The sequence below is a fragment of the Mobula birostris genome, chromosome 23 (assembly GCF_030028105.1).
Source record: "Mobula birostris isolate sMobBir1 chromosome 23, sMobBir1.hap1, whole genome shotgun sequence".
Taxonomy (NCBI): domain Eukaryota; kingdom Metazoa; phylum Chordata; class Chondrichthyes; order Myliobatiformes; family Myliobatidae; genus Mobula; species Mobula birostris.
In genome coordinates this window covers 1,458,876-1,477,967 of record NC_092392.1, presented here as the reverse complement: position 1 = coordinate 1,477,967, position 19,092 = coordinate 1,458,876, and the positions used below count along the sequence as shown (strand labels likewise).

At 42.5% G+C, this 19,092-nt stretch overlaps 1 protein-coding gene across 1 annotated transcript in view; it reads left to right on the top strand.

Moving 5' to 3' along the window:
* Positions 1-19,092, top strand: part of podxl (podocalyxin-like) — a 159,874-nt gene that overhangs the window by 100,030 nt on the left and 40,752 nt on the right. Inside the window, exons 3-4 of the mRNA XM_072241824.1 lie at positions 11,411-11,817; positions 14,152-14,217. Coding sequence (XP_072097925.1) covers positions 11,411-11,817; positions 14,152-14,217 — 473 coding nt within the window. The remainder of the gene's footprint in view (positions 1-11,410; positions 11,818-14,151; positions 14,218-19,092) is intronic.

Here is a 19,092-nt window from a genome sequence, read left to right as displayed (position 1 = left end):
TCCATTGTTTTAGATGCGACAGAGTGGGAAGAGTAGCATTACTACTCAAGGAGAATGTCATGGCAGTGCTCAGTCAGACCAGACTGGACAACTCATCTAGTGAGGCTTTAAGGGTGGATCTGGAGGAATAAGAAACATATGACCACATTAATGGGTCTATATTGTAGAGCATCCTGCAGTCCACAGGATTTAGAGGAACAAATTTGTAGAGGGATCGCAGACTGTTGCAAGAAACATAAAGTTGTTACAGTAGGTCATTTTAAATTTTCACATGTTGTCTGGGACTTCCATACTGTAAAAAGACTAGATGGGATAGCACTTGTCAAATGTGTTCAGGGAAGTTTCCTTAATCAGTACATAGAGGTCACAATGAGAGAGTGTTCAATACTTAATCTGCTATTAGCGAATGAGCCAGGGCAGGTGACAGAAGTTTGTCGAGGGTAACACTTTGCATCTAGTGATCATAATGCCATTTGTTTCAAAGTAAATATGGAGAAAGATAGGTCTGATCCGTAGGTTGAGATTCTAAATTGGAGAAAGGCCAATATTGTTGGTATCAGAAAGGATCTGACAAGTGTGGATCAGGACAGGCCATTTTCTGGCAAAGGTGTACTTGGTAAGTGGGAGGCCTTCAAAAAATGACATTTTGAGAGTACGGAGTTTGTATGTACCTGTCAGCTTGTATGGACCCTATACAGATTATAGAGGAGGAAGTGTTTGTTGTCTTGAGGCAAATTTGGGTAGATAAATTCCCAGGGCCTGACAAGGTGTTCCCTCGGACCCTGTAGGAGGCAAGTTCAGAAACTGCAGGGGCACTAGCAGAGGTATTTAAATCATCCTCAGCGACGTGTGAGGTATTGGAGGATCGCTGATGTTGTTCTGCTGTTTAAGAAAGACAATAGAAACCAAGAATTTATAGGCCAGTGAGAATAGTGGGAAGGTTACTGGAAGGTATTCTAAGGGACAGGATATATGTGTATTTGGATAGAGAGGGAGTGATTAGGGATTGTCAACATGGCTTTGTGTCAGGCAAGTTGTGTCGAATAAATCTTAACTAATTTTCCAAGGAAGTTACCAGTAAAGTTGATGAAGGTAAGACAGTGGATATTGTCTACATGGACCTTAGCAAGGTATTTGACAAGGTCCCATATGGTAGGTTGGTCGGGAAGGTTTAGTGGCTTGGCATTCAAGATGAGGTTGTAAATTAGATTAGACATTGACCTTGTGGGAGAAGCCAGAGAGTGGTAGTAGATGATTGCCTCTCCGACCAGAGAACTGTGACTAGTGGAGTAACTCAGGGACTGGTGCTGGGTCTGTTGTTTTTTGTCACCTATATCAACGGTCTGAATGATAATGTGGTTAACTGGATCAGTAAGTTTGCAGATGACACCAAGATGAAGGTGCTGTGGACAGCAAGGAAGGCTATCAGAGCCTGAAGTGGGATCTCGGGATCTAGCTGGAAAAATAGGCTGAAAAATGGCAGATGGAATTTAGTGCAGATAAGTGCGAGGTGTTGCATTTTGGTAGGAGCAACCAGGGTAGGTTTTACACATTGAGCAGTAGAAGTAAGGGATCTGGGAATATAGGTCCAAAATTCATTCAAAGGAGGGAGGCTTGCTAGTGCTATTGGGAGGAGGGAGGTTAAACTAGATTTGAAAGGGGTGGGAACCGAAGTAAAGAGGCAAGAGGATGGGATGTTTGGTGCACAAGTAGAGACAGTTTGTAGTGAGTTTGTGATGAAGGATAAGCAGATGATAGAGTGAAGATGCACTCTGCCAGATGGTTTGAGATGTGTCTATTTTAATGCAAGGAATATCATAAACAAGGCGGATGAACTTAGATTGTGAATCAATATGTGGAATTGTGACATTGTGACCATTACAGAGACTTGGATGTATCAGGGACAAGAATGGCTATTGAATGTGCCAGGCTTTAGATGTTTCAAAAGGGACAAGGCAGGAGGCAAAAGAGGTGGAGAGGAGTGGCATTGCTAATCAGGGATAGTATCACGGCTGTAGGAAAGGAGGAAGTTATGGAGGGATGGTCTACTGTGTCATTGTGGGTGTAAATCCAAAACAGGAAGGGGGCAATAACTCTACCGGGTGTTTTTGAAAGACCCCCCCCCCCCAATAGTAACAGAGATATCGAGGAACAGATAGGGAGGCAAATTCTGGAATGGAGCAATAATAAAAAGGTTGTTGTGATGGATGATTTTAACTTTCCTAATACTGACTGGCATCTCCTTAGAGCAAGGGGCTTAGATGGGGTGGAGTTCGTTAGGTGTGTTCAGGAAGGTTTCCTGACTCAACTAGGGGAGAGGCTGTACTTGATCTGGTATTGGGAAATGAATCTGGTCAGATGTCAGGAACTTGGTAACATAAATTGGGATCAAATGTTCTCAGGGAACTGCATGGCAGAAATATTGCAAATGCTCAGGGAATATTTGCATGGCATTCTGCATAGGTATGTTCCATTGAGGCAGGGAAAGGATGGTAGGGTAAAAGAACCATGGTGTACAAAGGATGTAGAAAATCTAGTTAAGAAGAAAAGAAAAGGTTCAATAGGTACATATAATGTCAGAGAACTGTATGCAATATACACCCTGAAATTCTTTATTCTTTGCAGACATCCACAAAAACAGAGAAGTCCCCCAAATGATGAATGACAGTTAAATGTTAGAACCCCAAAGCCCCCCCCAACAAGCAGAGCAAGGCAATGACCCCACCTCCACCAGCAAAAGAGCATCATTACCCTCCACTGAGCACTCAAACGTGCAGCAAAGCATCAATAAACACACAGACTTGCAGTACCCCAAAAACTACTCGTTCACCCGGTAATTTGACATACCACAGGCTCTTTCTCCCCCTGATAAGGAAAAAAAGAGGTGTCCCCCTTTCACAGCGAGAGGGGAGACATAACAAACAACTTGCTGATTTATGATGTTAAAAGTCTGTTTCCAAGCTTTGACTTCAAAGGGTCGGCACCAAAAAGGAGCAGCTCTCTGGACACACGACTTCTGGCAGCTAACCCACTGCTCTTGATGTTCCGTGTTCTCCTGTGACGCTGAAGTCAGGGGCACCGGCCTTGAATCAGCACGTCCCTGGAGCCAGGAAATCCTGGAACCCTGAAGGCACACTAGTCTTCCAGGTCACGTTCTTGGGATATCAAAAAAGCAGCCAGTCGTGAGGCCCGAGAGCAGGTCCCATTCCCACAAAGAACCGAAGTCAGTGTATAACTCCAGGTCAGGGTCTTCAAGAAGAACCTCCACACACTCCGAAAAGGGAAGAAAAGAGATATCAAAGATAGCAATAGAACTGTTTCTGAAGATGTAAGCAAAGGAGTTGCCGTTTAGTGCCATCTTGACTTTGTCCTGCTTACATTTCGAAAGGTTTAAGAAACTAGGTACTGTTAGAGCACTAGAAAATTACAAGGGTGCCAGGAAGGAGCTCAAGAATGAAATTAGGAGAGCTAGAAGGGGCCATAAGAAGCCTTGGTAAGCAGGATTAAGGAAAACCCCAAGGCATTCTACAAGTACGAGGGGTGATTGATAAATTCGTGGCCTAAGGTAAAAGGAGTCAATTTTAGAAAACCTAGCACATATATTTTTCAACATAGTCCCCTCCTACATGTACACACTTAGTCCAGCTGTCGTGGAGCATACAGATCCCTTCTTTGTAGAAGTGGTCCACAGCAGGGGTGATTGATAAGTTTGTGGCCTAGGGTAAAAGGAGATGAGTTATACAGCTCTCGTTACGTGCACGTGCAATTCAACTCTTTGAGTGATTATGCAGAAAGTTTGAGGTTAATAACTCATCAGGGGTGATTGATAAGTTCGTTGCCGAAGATAGATGGGGATGAGTTATTAACTTCAAACTTTCTGCATTTTCACTCAAAGAATTGACCTGCACGTGCATGTAACTCATCCCCTTCTACCTTGGGCCACGAACTTATCAATCACCCCTGCTGTGGACCACTTCTACAAAGAAGGGATTCGTATGCTTCATGACCACTGGACTAAGTGTGTACATGTAGGAGGGGACTATGTTGAAAAATAAATGTGCTAGGTTTTCTAAAATTGACTCCTTCTACCTTAGGCCATGAACTGATCAATCACCTCTGGTATGTGAAGAGTCAAAGGATGAGCTGTGTCAGAAAAGGTCCATCAGGTGCGATGGTGGAATCAGGTGCATGGAGCTGGAGGACTTAGCAGAGGCACTTCATGAATACTTTGCTTCAGTATTCACCAGGGAAAAGGACCTTGGCCATTGTGGGGAGGGCTGGTGTCCAAGTGCAGGTCAATGGGCAAGGCAGTTTGAATGGTTTGGCATGGACTCAATGGACCATGGGGCCTATTTCTGTGCCGTAGTTTCCTATGACTCTAATGAATCATCTGCTGGATGTTAGTCAGCTTCGCCAAGACTTTGTGAGTGCTCACTGTCTACTGGCAGCACTGCTGAACTCCGGATGTGTTCAGCTGTTTGTCTGCTGCTGCCGTGGACTGGCTTCCCACACTGCACTGCCAGCTCCTGAGCATGCTGGCTGGGCGGCTCCGGCAAGTAATTGGCAGACAGACCCTTGGCAGCGTTTCTTGGCCATCTTTTGATGAGAAGAATAACCTCTGATCCCACCCCCAACCCCAAATAATGGCACTGTGGGTAATATCACTAAGGTCAATCACTTGAGAAAAGGTTTATTTTTTTCATTATTAAGAATATTATGAAATTTTTGGTCAGAGTGTGAAGCGAGCTGCTGGCAGAAGGTGTGTGTGGGTTCGGTTTCAACACCTAAGAGAAGTTTGGATAAATACATGGATGGCAGGGGTATGGAGGGCGATGGTCCAGGTGTAGATCAATGTGGAAGGCAGAATAATAGTCTGCACAGACTAGATGGGCTAAAGGGCCTGTTCTGGTGCTCTATGACTCGATGACTAAAATAAGAAGACGAGCTTTATCCTTTTCTGAAGTATTGTACATTTGTATGCTCCCAACTGAGAACACTCAACACTATTCCATCTCCCTTCCCTAACTTTTAATTCATCCCCCAATTCCAACACTCGGAAAAGCCCAAGTGCTCACCTCTTCCTGGGGACCCTCCATTTTACTTTCATCCCTGTGCCTATAGAAGAGCCTCTTAAATGTCCCTAAAGTATCTGCATCTACCACCATCCCTGGCAGCACGTTCCATGCGCCTACCGCTCTTTGTGTAAAAAATAAATAAATTTACCTCTGACCTCCCCTTTATATTTTCCTCCAATCACCTTTAAATTATGGTCTTGTATAGCAGACATTTGTGCCCTGGGGAAAGAAGTATTGGCTGTCCACTCTATGCATTCCTTTTGCCATCTTATACAGCTCCATCGCGTCACCTCTCATTCTCCTTCGCTCCAAAGAGAAAAGCCCTAGCTCACTCAGCCTCTCCTCATAAAACATGCTCTCTAATCCAGGCAACATCCTGAGAAATCTCCTCTCCACCCTCTCTACAGATTCCACTTTCTTCTTATAATGAGGTGACCAAAACAGAACACAATAGTCCAAGTGTGGTCTAACCGGAGTTTTATAGAGGTGAACCATTGCCTTGCAGCCCTTGACGTCAATCCTTTGACCAATGAAAGCCAACACATAATGGGCCTTCTTAACCTCCCTACATCTAGGCGGCAGCTTTGAAGGACACTGCTTGACTAGCCACGTTGTTAATGCATTTTAATCTGATGATCCAATTGATCCTATTTTCTTCTCAGAATTTAATGTTACGGTGCTTGATTTACGTACTGTAGGTCACTTAGTGACAGAACATTTAACGTAGAACAGTACCAAACAGAAATGAGTCCTGTATTTCTGTGCTGAACAGAGCCTCAAGTTAAACTAAATTTCTTCTGTTTGTATGTGATCCAAGTTCAAGTTTAAATTGTCTTTCAACGATACACACAAATACAGCTCAATGAAACAGGAGTCAAGGTGCAAAACACAGTACCAACAGTCACACACAGCACAAAGCACAGATAGTCACAATAGCAGAAAAACACAGTTACAAGATATATATGAGGGGTGATTGATAAGTTTGTGGCCTAGGGTAGAATAGAATAGAATAGTACAGCACAGTACAGGCCCTTCGGCCCGCAATGTTGTGCCGACCCTCAAACCCTGCCTCCCATATAAGCCCCCACCTTAAATTCATCCATATACCTGTCTAGTAGTCTCTTAAACTTCACTAGTGTATCTGCCTCCACCACTGACTCAGGCAGTGCATTCCACGCACCAACCACCCTCTGAGTAAAATATCCCCCTTGAACTTCCCACCGCTTACCTTAAAGCTAGGTCCTCTTGTATTGAGCAGTAGTGCCCTGGGGAAGAGACGCTAGCTACCCACTCTATCTATTCCTCTTATTATCTTGTACACCTCTATCATGTCTCCTCTCATCCTCCTTCTCTCCAAAGAGTAAAGCCCTAGCTCCCTTAATCTCTGATCATAATGCATACTCTCTAAACCAGGCAACATCCTGGTAAATCTCCTCTGTACCCTTTCCAATGCTTCCACATCCTTCCTATAGTGAGGCGACCAGAACTGGACACAGTACTCCAAGTGTGGCCTAAAGAGAGTTTTATAGAGCATCGCAACTCTTAAACTTTATCCCTTGACTTATGAAAGTTAACACCCCATAGGCTTTCTTAACTACCCTATCTACCTGTGAGGCAACTTTCAGGGATCTGTGGACATGTACCCCCAGATCCCTCTGCTCCTCCACACTACCAAGTATCTTGCCATTTACTTTGTACTCTGCCTTGGAGTTTGTCCTTCCAAGGTGTACCACCTCAGACTTCTCCGGGTTGAACTCCATCTGCCACTTCTCAGCCCACTTCTGCATCCTATCAATGTCTCCCTGCAATCTTACAGAATCCTCTACACTATCTACAACACCACCAACCTTCGTGTCATCTGCAAACTTGCCAACCCACCCTTCTAACCCCACATCCAGGTCATTAATAAAAATCATAAAACGTAGAGGTCCCAGAACAGATCCTTGTGGGACACCACTAGTCACAATCCTCCAATCTGAATGTACTCCCTCCACCACCATCCTCTGCCTTCTGCAGGCAAGCCAAATCTGAATCCACCTGGCCAAACTTCCCTGGATCCCATGCCTTCTCACTTTCTGAATAAGCCTATCCTGTGGAACCATAGAACCATAGAAACTACAGCACAGGAACAGGCCTTTTGGCCCTTCTTGGCTGTGCCGAACCATTTTCTGCCTAGTCCCACTGACCAGTACACGGACCATATCCCTCCATACACCTCCCATCCATGTATCTGTCCAATTTATCTTTAAATGTCAAAAAAAGAACCCGCATTTACCATCTCGTCTGGCAGCTCATTCTATACTCCCACCACTCTCTGTGTGAAGAAGCTCCCCCTAATGTTCCCTTTAAACTTTTCCCCCCTCAACCCATGTCCTCTGGTTTTTTTCTCCCCTTGCCTCAGTGGAAAAAGTCTGCTTGCATTCATTCTATCTATACCCATCATAATTTTATATACCTCTATCAAATCTCCCCTCATTCTTCTATGCTCAAGGGAATAAAGCCCTAACCTATTCAATCTTTCTCTGTAACTGAGTTTCTCAAGTCCCGGCAACATCCTTGTAAACCTTCTCTGCACTCTTTCAACCTTATTTATATCCTTCCTGTAATTTGGTGACCAAAACTGAACACAATACTCCAAATTCGGCCTCACCAATGCCTTATGCAACCTCATCATAACATTCCAGCTCTTATACTCAATACTTTGATTAATAAAGGCCAATGTACCAAAAGCTCTCTTTATGACCCTATCTACCTGTGACGCCACTTTTAGGGAATTTTGTATCTGTATTCCCAGATCCCTCTGTTCCACTGCACTCCTCAGTGCCTTACCATTAACCCTGTATGTTCTACCTTGGTTTGTCCTTCCAACGTGCAATACCTCACACTTGTCTGTATTAAACTCCATCTGCCATTTTTCAGCCCATTTTTCCAGCTGGTCCAAGTCCCTCTGCAGGCTCTGAAAACCTTTCTCACTGTCTACTGCACCTCCAATCTTTGTATCATCAGCAAATTTGCTGATCCAATTTACCACATTATCATCCAGATCATTGATATAGATGACAAATAACAATGGACCAGCACTGATCCCTGTGGCACACCACTAGTCACAGGCCTCCACTCGGAGAAGCCACTCTTTGGCTTCTTCCATTGAGCCAATGTCTAATCCAATTTACCACCTCTCCATGTATACCTAGCGACTGAATTTTCCTAACTAACCTCTCATGCGGGACCTTGTCAAAGGCCTTACTGAAGTCCATGTAGACAATATCCACTGCCTTCCCTTCATCCACTTTCCTGGTAACCTCCTCGAAAAACTCCAATAGATTGGTCAAACATGACCTACCACGTACAAAGCCATGTTGACTCTCCCTAATAAGTCCCTGTCTATCCAAATGCTTGTAGATTCTGTCTCTTAGTACTCCCTCCAATAACTTACTTACTACCGACGTTAAACTCACCAGCCTATAATTTCCCGGATTGCTTTTCGATCCTTTTTTAAACAATGGAACAACATGAGCCACTCTCCAATCCTGCGGCACCTCACCTGTAGACAGTGACATTTTAAATATTTCAGCCAGGGCCCCTGCAGTTTCAACACTAGTCTCCTTCAAGGTCCGAGGGAACACCCTGTCAGGTCCTGGGGATTTATCCACTTTAATTTCCCTCAAGACAGCAAGCACCTCCTCATTTTCGATCTGTACAGTTTCCATGATCTCACTACTTATTTCCCTTAATTCCATAGACTTCATGCCAGTTTCCTTAGTAAATACAGACGCAAAAAACCTATTTAAGATCTCCCCTCATTTCCTTTGGTTCCGCACATAAGCAACCACTCTGATCTTCAAGAGGACCAATTTTATCCCTTACAATCCTTTTGCTCTTAATATACCTGTAAAAGCTCTTTAGATTATCCTTCACTTTGACTGCCAAGGCAACCTCATGTCTTCTTTTAGCCCTCCTGATTTCTTTCTTAAGTATTTTCTTGCACTTCTTATACTCCTCAAGCACCTTATTTACTCCCTGTTTCCTATACACGTCATACAACTCCCTCTTCTTCTTTATCAGAGTTGCAATATCCCTTGATAACCAAGGTTCCTTATTCCTATTCACTTTGCCTTGGCAAATGCCTTACTAAAATCCATATAGAAGGAGTCAATTTTAGAAAACCTAGCACATTTATTTTTCCTGCATGTACACACTTAGTCCAGTGGTCGTGGAGCATACAGATCCCTTCTTTGTAGAAGTCAGCGTCTTGGACCTCCAGAAAGTCGTCCACAGCCGGGATAATTGATAAGTTCGTGACCTAAACTAGAAGGAGATGAGGAGAAACTTCAAACTTTCTGCATTTTCCCTCAGAGTTGAACTGCACATGCATGTAACAAGAGCTGTATAACTCATCTTAACCATAGAAACTACAGCACAGAAACAGGCCTTCTACCTTAGGCCACGAACTTATCAATTACCCCTTGTATGGTCGAAGTCGCTGAGTGTCATGGCCTGTAGACTGATGGTGCACGGGATGTTATCCTGGAGCCACGTTTCTGCAAATACAAGCATGTTCATTCATTCCCTGAACAGTCATGTGCCTATTTAACTATCAATTAAATTCCTCTTTCATATCTGCTTACATCACCACCGCCCCTTGCAGCCCATTCCAGACATCCACCATTCTCTGGGTCAAGAAAAAACTTGCCCTGCACATCGTCTTTAAATCTTCACCCTCTCTCCTTAAACAGATGTCCTCCAGCATTTGGCATTTCAACTTTGGGGGAAAAAGACTCAAACAATCTAGCCTCGCTATGTCAGGTCATATCAGATCTCCCCTCAGTCTCTGGTGCTCCAGAGAAAACAACCCAAGGATGCCCAAACTCTCCTTCTGAAAGCCTGATGCCCTCTAATCCAGCTGAAGCTTTTCTGCACCCTTTCCAGAGGCTCCACCTCCTGCCTGTAATAGGGATTTTATAACTAAGAGATGGATAGGAATTTCTCTCCCATAGAACCATAAAATGCTGCAGGATACTTAGCTGATGATGTTTTGTGCAAGTGCAAATAATATCCAAATAATTCCAGCTTCCTGATTTTCTCCTTAGTAGTGTTGACATCTACTTTTTTTCCTTTCCAAATACTCTTCCCTTCCAAATACTCTTCCCTTTCCCCTGCTACAGGTACTGTTGAATCTGCTTTCTCTAGCCTTTCTGACTATCAAAGTATGACCTAAGATTGCAGAAGAAAATTCTTCATCTTTTCCCACCAGTTCATTCACAATAGTTAAGGTCTGTCTCCTCTGGTTTGTTACTGCCTTCATTTCAATTTGTTTATTTAAAATTGCTTACTATCTACCCTACAAAAGCCTCTGCTGTATTACATATACAAAGTATAGTGTAACACTTTACAGCCCCAGTGACCCAGTGCTGTCTGTAAGGAGCTTGTACATTCTTCCTGTGGCTATGTGAGTTTCCTCTAGGTGCTCCAGTTTTCTCCCGTATTCCAATGATGGACAGGTTGGTAGAATAATTGCTCACATGTGCATAAGGATATTGGCCTGAACAAGTTTTATGTACATTTACATTTCTCCTAGTCTATTGGTAAATTCCAAGAAAGAAAATATCTTTTATCCTAAGTGTTGTTCATTTTCTGACAGAAGACAATCATTCTCCTTATTAGCATTGATTTTGTTGGATAAGGAACTTTGGGAAATAATTGCATTGTTGTACAAGTTCTATGTTGCTTTGCTAATGGGGTGGTGAGGCTGCTTTGAATCGGAAGGGCCTGTTACCGTGGCTGTATCTCTAAATAAAATACTGCTAATTAAATTTGAAGAACCAGGAGCATAGTGCTGAAGTTACTGTACTAGTAATGGAGGGACCACCAAAGCAGGATTTTAAATCAACTAATTAAAATCTGCAAACATAAATGTAGTGTGGAATAGCCTATTGCACAAGACTACATTTTGCAAATTTTTTGTAATTTTTGAAAGAAATGCCCAAAATGTGGATTTTCACACTGACTAGCGATTTGTCAATTTTATGCAACATCTACAAAATGCTAGAGGAACTCAGCAGGTCAGGTAGCATCAATGGAATAGAGTAAACAGTCGACATTTCATGAAGAAGGGTCTCAGCCCGAAACATCGACTGTTTACTCTATTCCTTAGAAACTGCTGGACCTGCTGAGTTCCTGCAACATTTTGTGTCTGTTCCTTTACATTTACAGCATCGGCAGATTTTCTCATGTTTGTCAATGTTATTCTAATATTCAAGCGTTTCAACAGTGCCAGGTAAACCAGAAGCACAGAATAATATGTTACTTATGGTATTCTACGTCTTCTATTACAGGGACTGGAGCTTCCACAGCTGTGGATGGAATGACAACAAGCAGCAATTTTTCAAGTACAGCATCAGTCACTCCCAGCCAGAATTTACAGGATGCAACAGATAGGAACGTGAGCAAGAGCAAACCTACAACTACCCCAGAGAGTAATACCTCTCAAAATTGCTCAACTTCCCCAAATACAGCAACCTCATCTACAGAAGGGTATAGTACATCACCGGAGATGAGCACAGCAGGGACTGTACAGACGACAACGTCTACTCAAACACAAGTGCTAACTACAACTGAGAGCATGAAGGGAAATACAACGAGCGGTACAACTAATGACACACAGAACAATACAGCAGTTGTCACCAAGAGCAAAGAGGAAACTACACAGAAACGTAATGGAAGTGTTCCCATTCCATCAGAGGTAAAACAAATGTTCAAGTTTGTATAGTCTTTCCCCTCTCTTCTCCCATTATGTCCCTTTTGTTATTGAAATCACATCTAAGTGTCGTTCCATCTTTGCAGGAGTATATGGTTGGGGAAAATGTTAGACTGGAGATTTCAGTTCATTCTCTCCACAAAAAGCATAAAAGACCCCACATTTTAGCTCAGATGATTAAGAGAAGGCAGAAGTCATCTGAAGTGGAATGTGGTACGAGTCCCAGCCTGCACAGAACAAAGGCCAGGTGGAGGTTCTAATGCAAGGTCGACATTTCCTTTTTCACTTCCTACCCCCGCAACAAATGCTGCTTGGCCTGCTGACATCCCCCAACAGACTGTTCATTGCTGCGGAACAACAGCCCTCTAGAGATCACGGGAAAATAAAAACTTGGTCACAAAACTACATAGAATCATAGCCCAGGAAATTATGACTTAGCCCATTGAGTCTGAGCTGAGCCATTATTCTGCCTAGACCCATAGACCCACGCCTAGTTCTTCCTCTTCAATTTCTTAAACCATCATCAGAACTGTCCCTCCAACTGTTCAGTTTAAAGGCTTGCCTACACCCCTAATTATTCTATTTATTAGCAAATTGATCCCAATCCCTCTTACCCCTTCAATCTCTCTCACTCTGATACACTCTTTGCTCTCTTGCTCTCTATGATTTTCTTTCTCTCTCTTGTGCTCTCTCACTTTCACACTCTCTCGTAATCTTGCACTTCTCTGTCACTCCCTCTATCACTCTCTCTTCCCCCCATCACACTCTCTTTCCCCCTCTCTAATACATTCTCACTTTCCCCCTCTCTATCACACTCTCTCTTTCCCCTCTCTATCACACTCTCTTTCCCCCTCTCTAATACATTCTCACTTTTCCCCTCTCTATCACACTCTCACTTTCCCCTCTCTTTCACACTCTCTTTCCCCCTCTCTTTCACACTCTCCCTTTCCCCCTCTCTATCACACTCTCTTTCCCCTCTCTATCACACTCTCTCTTTCCCCTCTCTATCACACTCTCTCTTTCCCCTCTCTATCACACTCTCTTTCCCCCTCTCTAATACACTCTCTCTTTCCCCCTCTCTATCACACTCTCTCTTTCCCCTCTCTATCACACTCTCTCTTTCCCCTCTATCACACTTTCTCTTCCCCCTCTCTATCACACTCTCTCTTTCCCCCTCTCTAATACACTCTCTCTTTTCCCCTCTCTATCACACTCTCTCTTCCCCCCTCTTTCACACTCTCTCTTCCCCCTCTCTTTCACACTCTCTCTTTCCCCCTAATACACTCTCTCTTTTCCCCACTCTTTCACACTCTCTCTTTCCCCCTCTCTATTGTGTGTGCACACCCACTGCCCCACTCCACGTTTGCAACCCGCCCAGAAACAAACCATCAAGTGCGCACAGAAAAAATCTACGTATCTGACTATGCTTTGAATTGGGGAAAAAAAAATTAGGTGAAATTCTGCAATAGAAATTAATTTTTTTAAGCATTCTTTTATCTACTTATTGATGAGATGCCTTGTCAATGACAAGGCAGTTTTTGTTGCTCGTCCCTAATTTGCACTTAAAAATGGCTGGTGTCCAATTCAGAGTCAATTCTGCTGTGAGTTGGTTCATGTGTAGTCAAACCTCAGTAATGGCAGTTTTACCTGTCTGAAATATTTACAACAAAAATCCGTTGGTTTAATGTTTGCTATCATAGAAGTGATCTTTATAGTTCATATTTCAAGATTGTTTAATGCCATTTCCAGTGCACAAGGGTAAAGGAGAATTACTCTGGCTCCGATGGAACACAAACAAAAAGATAAAGAACACAATAATATTTTTAAAAACAATAAGGATAAATGCATTAGATAACTTATGTACATTGGTTGTATGTCCATAAAGTGATTTTACACACGGGAATATCTGTACATAAGGTGTCTCTGAAAGGATATGATGGAGTAGGTGAGTGGGGATGTGGAGGGGTGGATGAGTGGGTTAGTGGGTGGGGGTGTTGATCAGTCTTACTGCTTAAGGAAATTAACCGTTTATGGTTCTGGTAGTCCTGGTGTGGATGGACGACTCCTCCCTAATGGGGATGGGACATACAGTCCTTAAGCAGGGTGGGTGGGATCCTTCTTGATGTTACTGGCCCTTTTTCGGCACCTTCCTATATGTATTAAAGCAAATGAATTTAAAGTCTTCGCCCACAATGGTGGGACTTGAGTATATTGGTAGATCATTTATCCAGATGACAAAAACTGTTCCTGAAAACTCATCACTCTGCTATCATACCTTAATTCTCTTTCTGACCATTGTGTGTTTATCTCTTTTCCCAGGTAAAATGTAGGCAGGGATCCAGTGAAGGACGACCTATCATGAAAATAGAAAAAGAATTCACCTGCGTAAGTAACTCGATGTGCAGTTCAGATACTGATGTAGGGATTACTGGACAAGTTTGGCCTGAGTTTATATGGTATATGCAAGAGATTCTGCAGATGTTGGAAATCCAGAGGCAGCATGTCAGGCATTGGATGTTTCAGGCCAAAACTCTTCATCAGGACCTGAAAGTGAGGTGCCAGAATTCAAAAGTGGGAAGGGGGTGGGGGGGAGGTAAAGGGAAGGAGGACAAACTAGAAGGTGATAGGTGAAGCCAGGTGGGTGGGGAAGGAGGTTGAAGTAAGAAGATGGGAGGTGATAGATGGAAAAGGCAAAATGCAGGAAAAGAAGGAATCTAATAGGAGAGGAGAGTGAATCGTGGGAGAAAGGGGAGGAGGAGGATCAGAGTGAGGTGATAGGCAGGGGGGCAGAAGAGGTAAGAAGTCAGTGTAGAGAATTGAAGAAGAGGGAAGGAGGAGGAGGAAGATCATAACCAGAACTAGGGGAAGCAGTCTTTTATGCCGTCAGGTTGGAGGGAACTTCGACAGAATATGAAGTGTTGCTCCTCCACCCTGACAGTGGCCTCATCATGGCAGAAGAGGAGGCCATGCACATGTCGGAATGGGAGCAGGGATGGGAATTAAACTGGTTGGCCACCAGGAGATCCTGCTTTTTTGCAGATGCTATAGTTCTGTTGACTCACATTCACAGTTGATGTTTATCAGTCAGATGTCTGATGGCAACAAGTGGCAACAAGCTTTAGGAGCCAAAGTCATCAGTTATAAAAAATAAAAATAGTTCTCAGGGTTGAAATGTCTAATACCAGAGGGCAGGCATGTTTAACGTGAAAGGGGGTAATTTCAAAGGAAATGTGAGGGGCAAGTATTTTACACAGAGAGTGGTAGGGCCTGGTATGTTTTGCCTGGGGTAGCGGTAGAGGCAGACAGATATATTCAGGACTTTACAGAGATGTTTAGATTGGCACATGATTGTGAGGAAAATGGAAGGATGTGGACATTCTGTCTGCAGAAGAGATTAGTTGGCCATTTGATTACTGGTATAATTGATTTGGCAAAACATTGTGGGCCGAAGGGCCTGTACTGTGCTGTATTGTTCTATGTTCTATGTACTATCTTGAACTTATGTATGTGTTGATCTGTATGGATGGCATACAAACAAATGAGAACAATGTAACGATGTGGACATTGTGTAGACAGAAGCAATTAATTTAGTTAACCATTTTATTACGGTTAATAGGTTCAGCACAACATTGTGAGCCAGTGGGCCTGTCCTGTTCCATGTGCTAAAGCTCCAGACCCATTGGTTGTGATATTCTTTGAGCTCAGTAGAAATTTAATCCTGCCAGGGATAAATACCTGAAGGGTTAGACAAAAAACTGCATGGTTATTGGAGAAGAAAGCAAAGAGTGGCTAACAAGAGAACAATGGGCAGAATGGCCTCTTCTGTGGCTGTGATCCCATTTTATTTAGTACATGGTAATAACTATATTCTGAATTTCAACAAACAGATGAATCATAAGCTGTGAGTTCTTAATAGAAAGTAGATGTTTTGCTGCATATAAAAGCAGAGAGATTCACTGCACGGGTGGAGGCAAAGGGATAATCCAGGAATAGATGCCTAAAGTAACAGCAAACAGTGATAGACATTCAATTACTGTCGATCTTCACACTTTTCTGTTCTGAAAAGGAGCATACACAGGAGGTACCTAATAAATTGACCACTGAGTACATGTTCATTGTCTTCTGCTGCTGTAGGCCATCGACTTCAAGGTTCAATGCGTTGTGCATTCAGAGATGCTCTTCTGCGCACCCCTGTTATAAATTTGAGTCACTGTCGCCTTCCTGTCAGCTTGAACCAGCTTGGCCATTCTCCTCGGACCTCCCTCATTAACAAGGTGCTTTCGCCCAGAGAACTGCCGCTTACTAGATGTTTTCATGTTTTTTTGCACCATTCTCTGTAAACTTTAGAGAATGCTGTGCATGAAAACTCCGGGAGACCAGCAGTTTCTGAGATATTCAAACCACCCCAACTGGCACCAACAATCATCCCACGATCAATGCCACTTAGATCACGTACTTTGGGTTGAAAAACAAATTAACCTCTTGACTACGTCTGCATGCTTTTATGCATTGATTTGCTACCACATATTTAGCTGATTAAATATTTGCATTAATAAGTAGGTGTCAGGTGTACCTAATAAAGTGGCCACTCAGAGTAAACTCCTTGGAGAGTTTTCCAGGTTAATATCACTGAACTGCCTTGTTTATGGCCTTTACACAATCACGGAAATTCATGCTTAGGCCTGCCAGATGGAGGGAACCATACTGGGAGAGTAAGTGTGACAGTTTTGAATACTTTTGATCATACTTTGGCTTATTATTATTTTTGTGATCTTTGATAGAAAGAATGGTGTGGCATGGCAGCATAGCAGTTACAGTGCCAGTGCCCTGGGTTCAAATCCGCCGCTCTCATCCTTCAACTGTGTTGGTCATTGACAAAAATGATGCGTTTCACTGTATGTTTCAAAGTACATGTGACAAATAAAGCTTATCTTTATTTATTTTATTTTAAATAAATACAGAAGTTTTAAATATCTCTGATCATATTTTGCTTCTTTTACACTGGACAACAAATTTTTCCAGAACTGTTTTGCTTCCTCAGAAACTTTCTGGTTGTGATAAGCTATTTGAAGCCAAACACAAATTTCAGTTCAGATTTAGAGGAACAAGAAATCAACTTTTATTGAATATAATGCATATAATTGAATAATGGTGCTGACACTTTGCTAAAAATGCTTTGTTGACAGTTCTCATTTGTACTTTGTGTCTGAGACTGCTTGCTAAATGTCCAACAATAATCAGCCAGCATTGCTGGATTCCAGTTGCCCTGATACCATTTCTCCATGACTGCAATGTCCTGATGCAAGCTTTCACCATTCTCGTCACAGACAGCGCCAAGGTTTGCAGGGAAGAAGTCTAAATGAGAATGCAACAAATATGAGGAGCTCAGGCTTTGTCTTGGTCGCCAATTTTACACTCAAAGTAGAGCTCATAGGCTTTCTTAATAAGAGGAGTCATGCTCCGCCTTTGAGATTTAAACATTTACTCGCCACAAATATAACAAAGTATCGTGGCTGTTGCAACATTGGCGAGACATTTTGCTATCATAAATACTCCTGAAAATACAATTACTTTATTATAATGAATACACACAATACACTGTGCGCGTAGAGCAAGCACATCGTGATCACAAACTGATATACGTGTAAACACAATGCACAGAACGGTGTGTGCACGTGTGTATAAATAGCTTTCTAAAACCTGTCCTGCCATGCAGCACCCTCTCTGCCTGAGCATGCCCAGGCATGTCTGGACAAGATAGAAAACCTTTCAACTTACTTGCGGGCAACATTTTAAATGACCTGAATTATGAATTTAAATAACAAATATAGGAGATTTCAAAAAAAATCGGTCCACGATCGGGAAATTTCATGGTGATTTTCATGATCCGCAGCCCAAAATCCATAAAATACGCTGAAGTATTCAGGAAGCAAAATCTTTGTTGTCCAGTGTAATTATTGATAAACAGAGGACACTGGACAGTTAATGTTAATCATGGAGACATCACATTATGTATCTTTCTCTTTACTCATGGACAAAGAAGGATGTGTATTGGCATTTAACCATGAGGAATATACCAGTTGGGAGAATGCAGTCTTTCTGTACAATGCAAAAGAAGATTCTGCAAACATCCAAACACCAGAGTCAGCAGATCCTTTTATAATAAATTAAATCTTAGCAGCTCTAATCTCTGACTGAGAGGCGAAGGGTTGCATCGGGGTCAAAGATTACCAGCAGTGGAATTTTGAGACACCTTGGTGCTTGGTACCAGGTTGTGCCAGATGTAATCCATCAGGAGTTGCAGAACTCCCCATTGTGATATCCGTGGCTCCTGCAAGTTCCGCAGTTGACCTTCCAGATCCAGGGTAACTCCAGAGTTAATTAAGAGAATGGAACCTGATAAATGAACCTAATGCACTGGCCATTAGCAGAGAAAATGTCTCCGCATACTGTCTCACAACAAAGGTAAACTTTAAATAGTGCAGGGCGAAGAAAATTTAGTTTCTAAATTGAATAATTCACCTACCATATGGGGAACTTCTGCTGTGTGTTTGCATTTAATCAAAAATGCAACAGCCTTGTGCAGAGCAGCTGTGCTTTGTAATTACCAGCATCTCTCCTCCTCCTAAAGAAAGGATTTTACGATAAATAGCGTACTTTGCTTAGCTCTTTGACATGACATGGTGCTATATTGCACTTGATACAGTAGCTTTTTGAGTTCTAAGAACTGTATTCCCTTCTTCAATCAACTGACTTTTAAAATGGAAGACGTTAAAGGACAACGCATACAAAATATCGAGGAACTCAACAGGTCAGGCAGCATCAACGGATGGGAATAAATGTTTGACATTTTGGGCTAAGACCCTTCATCAGGACCGTAAGGACCAACCTGCAGACACTAGAAACCTGAAATAAAATGCTGAAATAAACTAAATTAGCTTTATTTGTTATTTATTGCTTATTAATCATTATTTTTTCTTTCTTGCACTGATTCTGTTATGGTTATTCTATAGATTTATTGAGTATGCCTGCAAGAAAATTGTTATGTGTTGTATATGATGACATATATATACTTTGATAATACATTTACTTTGAACTTTAAATTTTGATGTACATAAAATGCATCATGTGCATCAAATTAAATCAGTGTGGATTGCGCTGGGCAGCCTGCAAGTGCACTAAGTTTCTGGCATTAACATCGCATGTCCACAACTCACTAATCCTGACGGTACATCTTTGGACTGTGAGAGGAAACCAGAG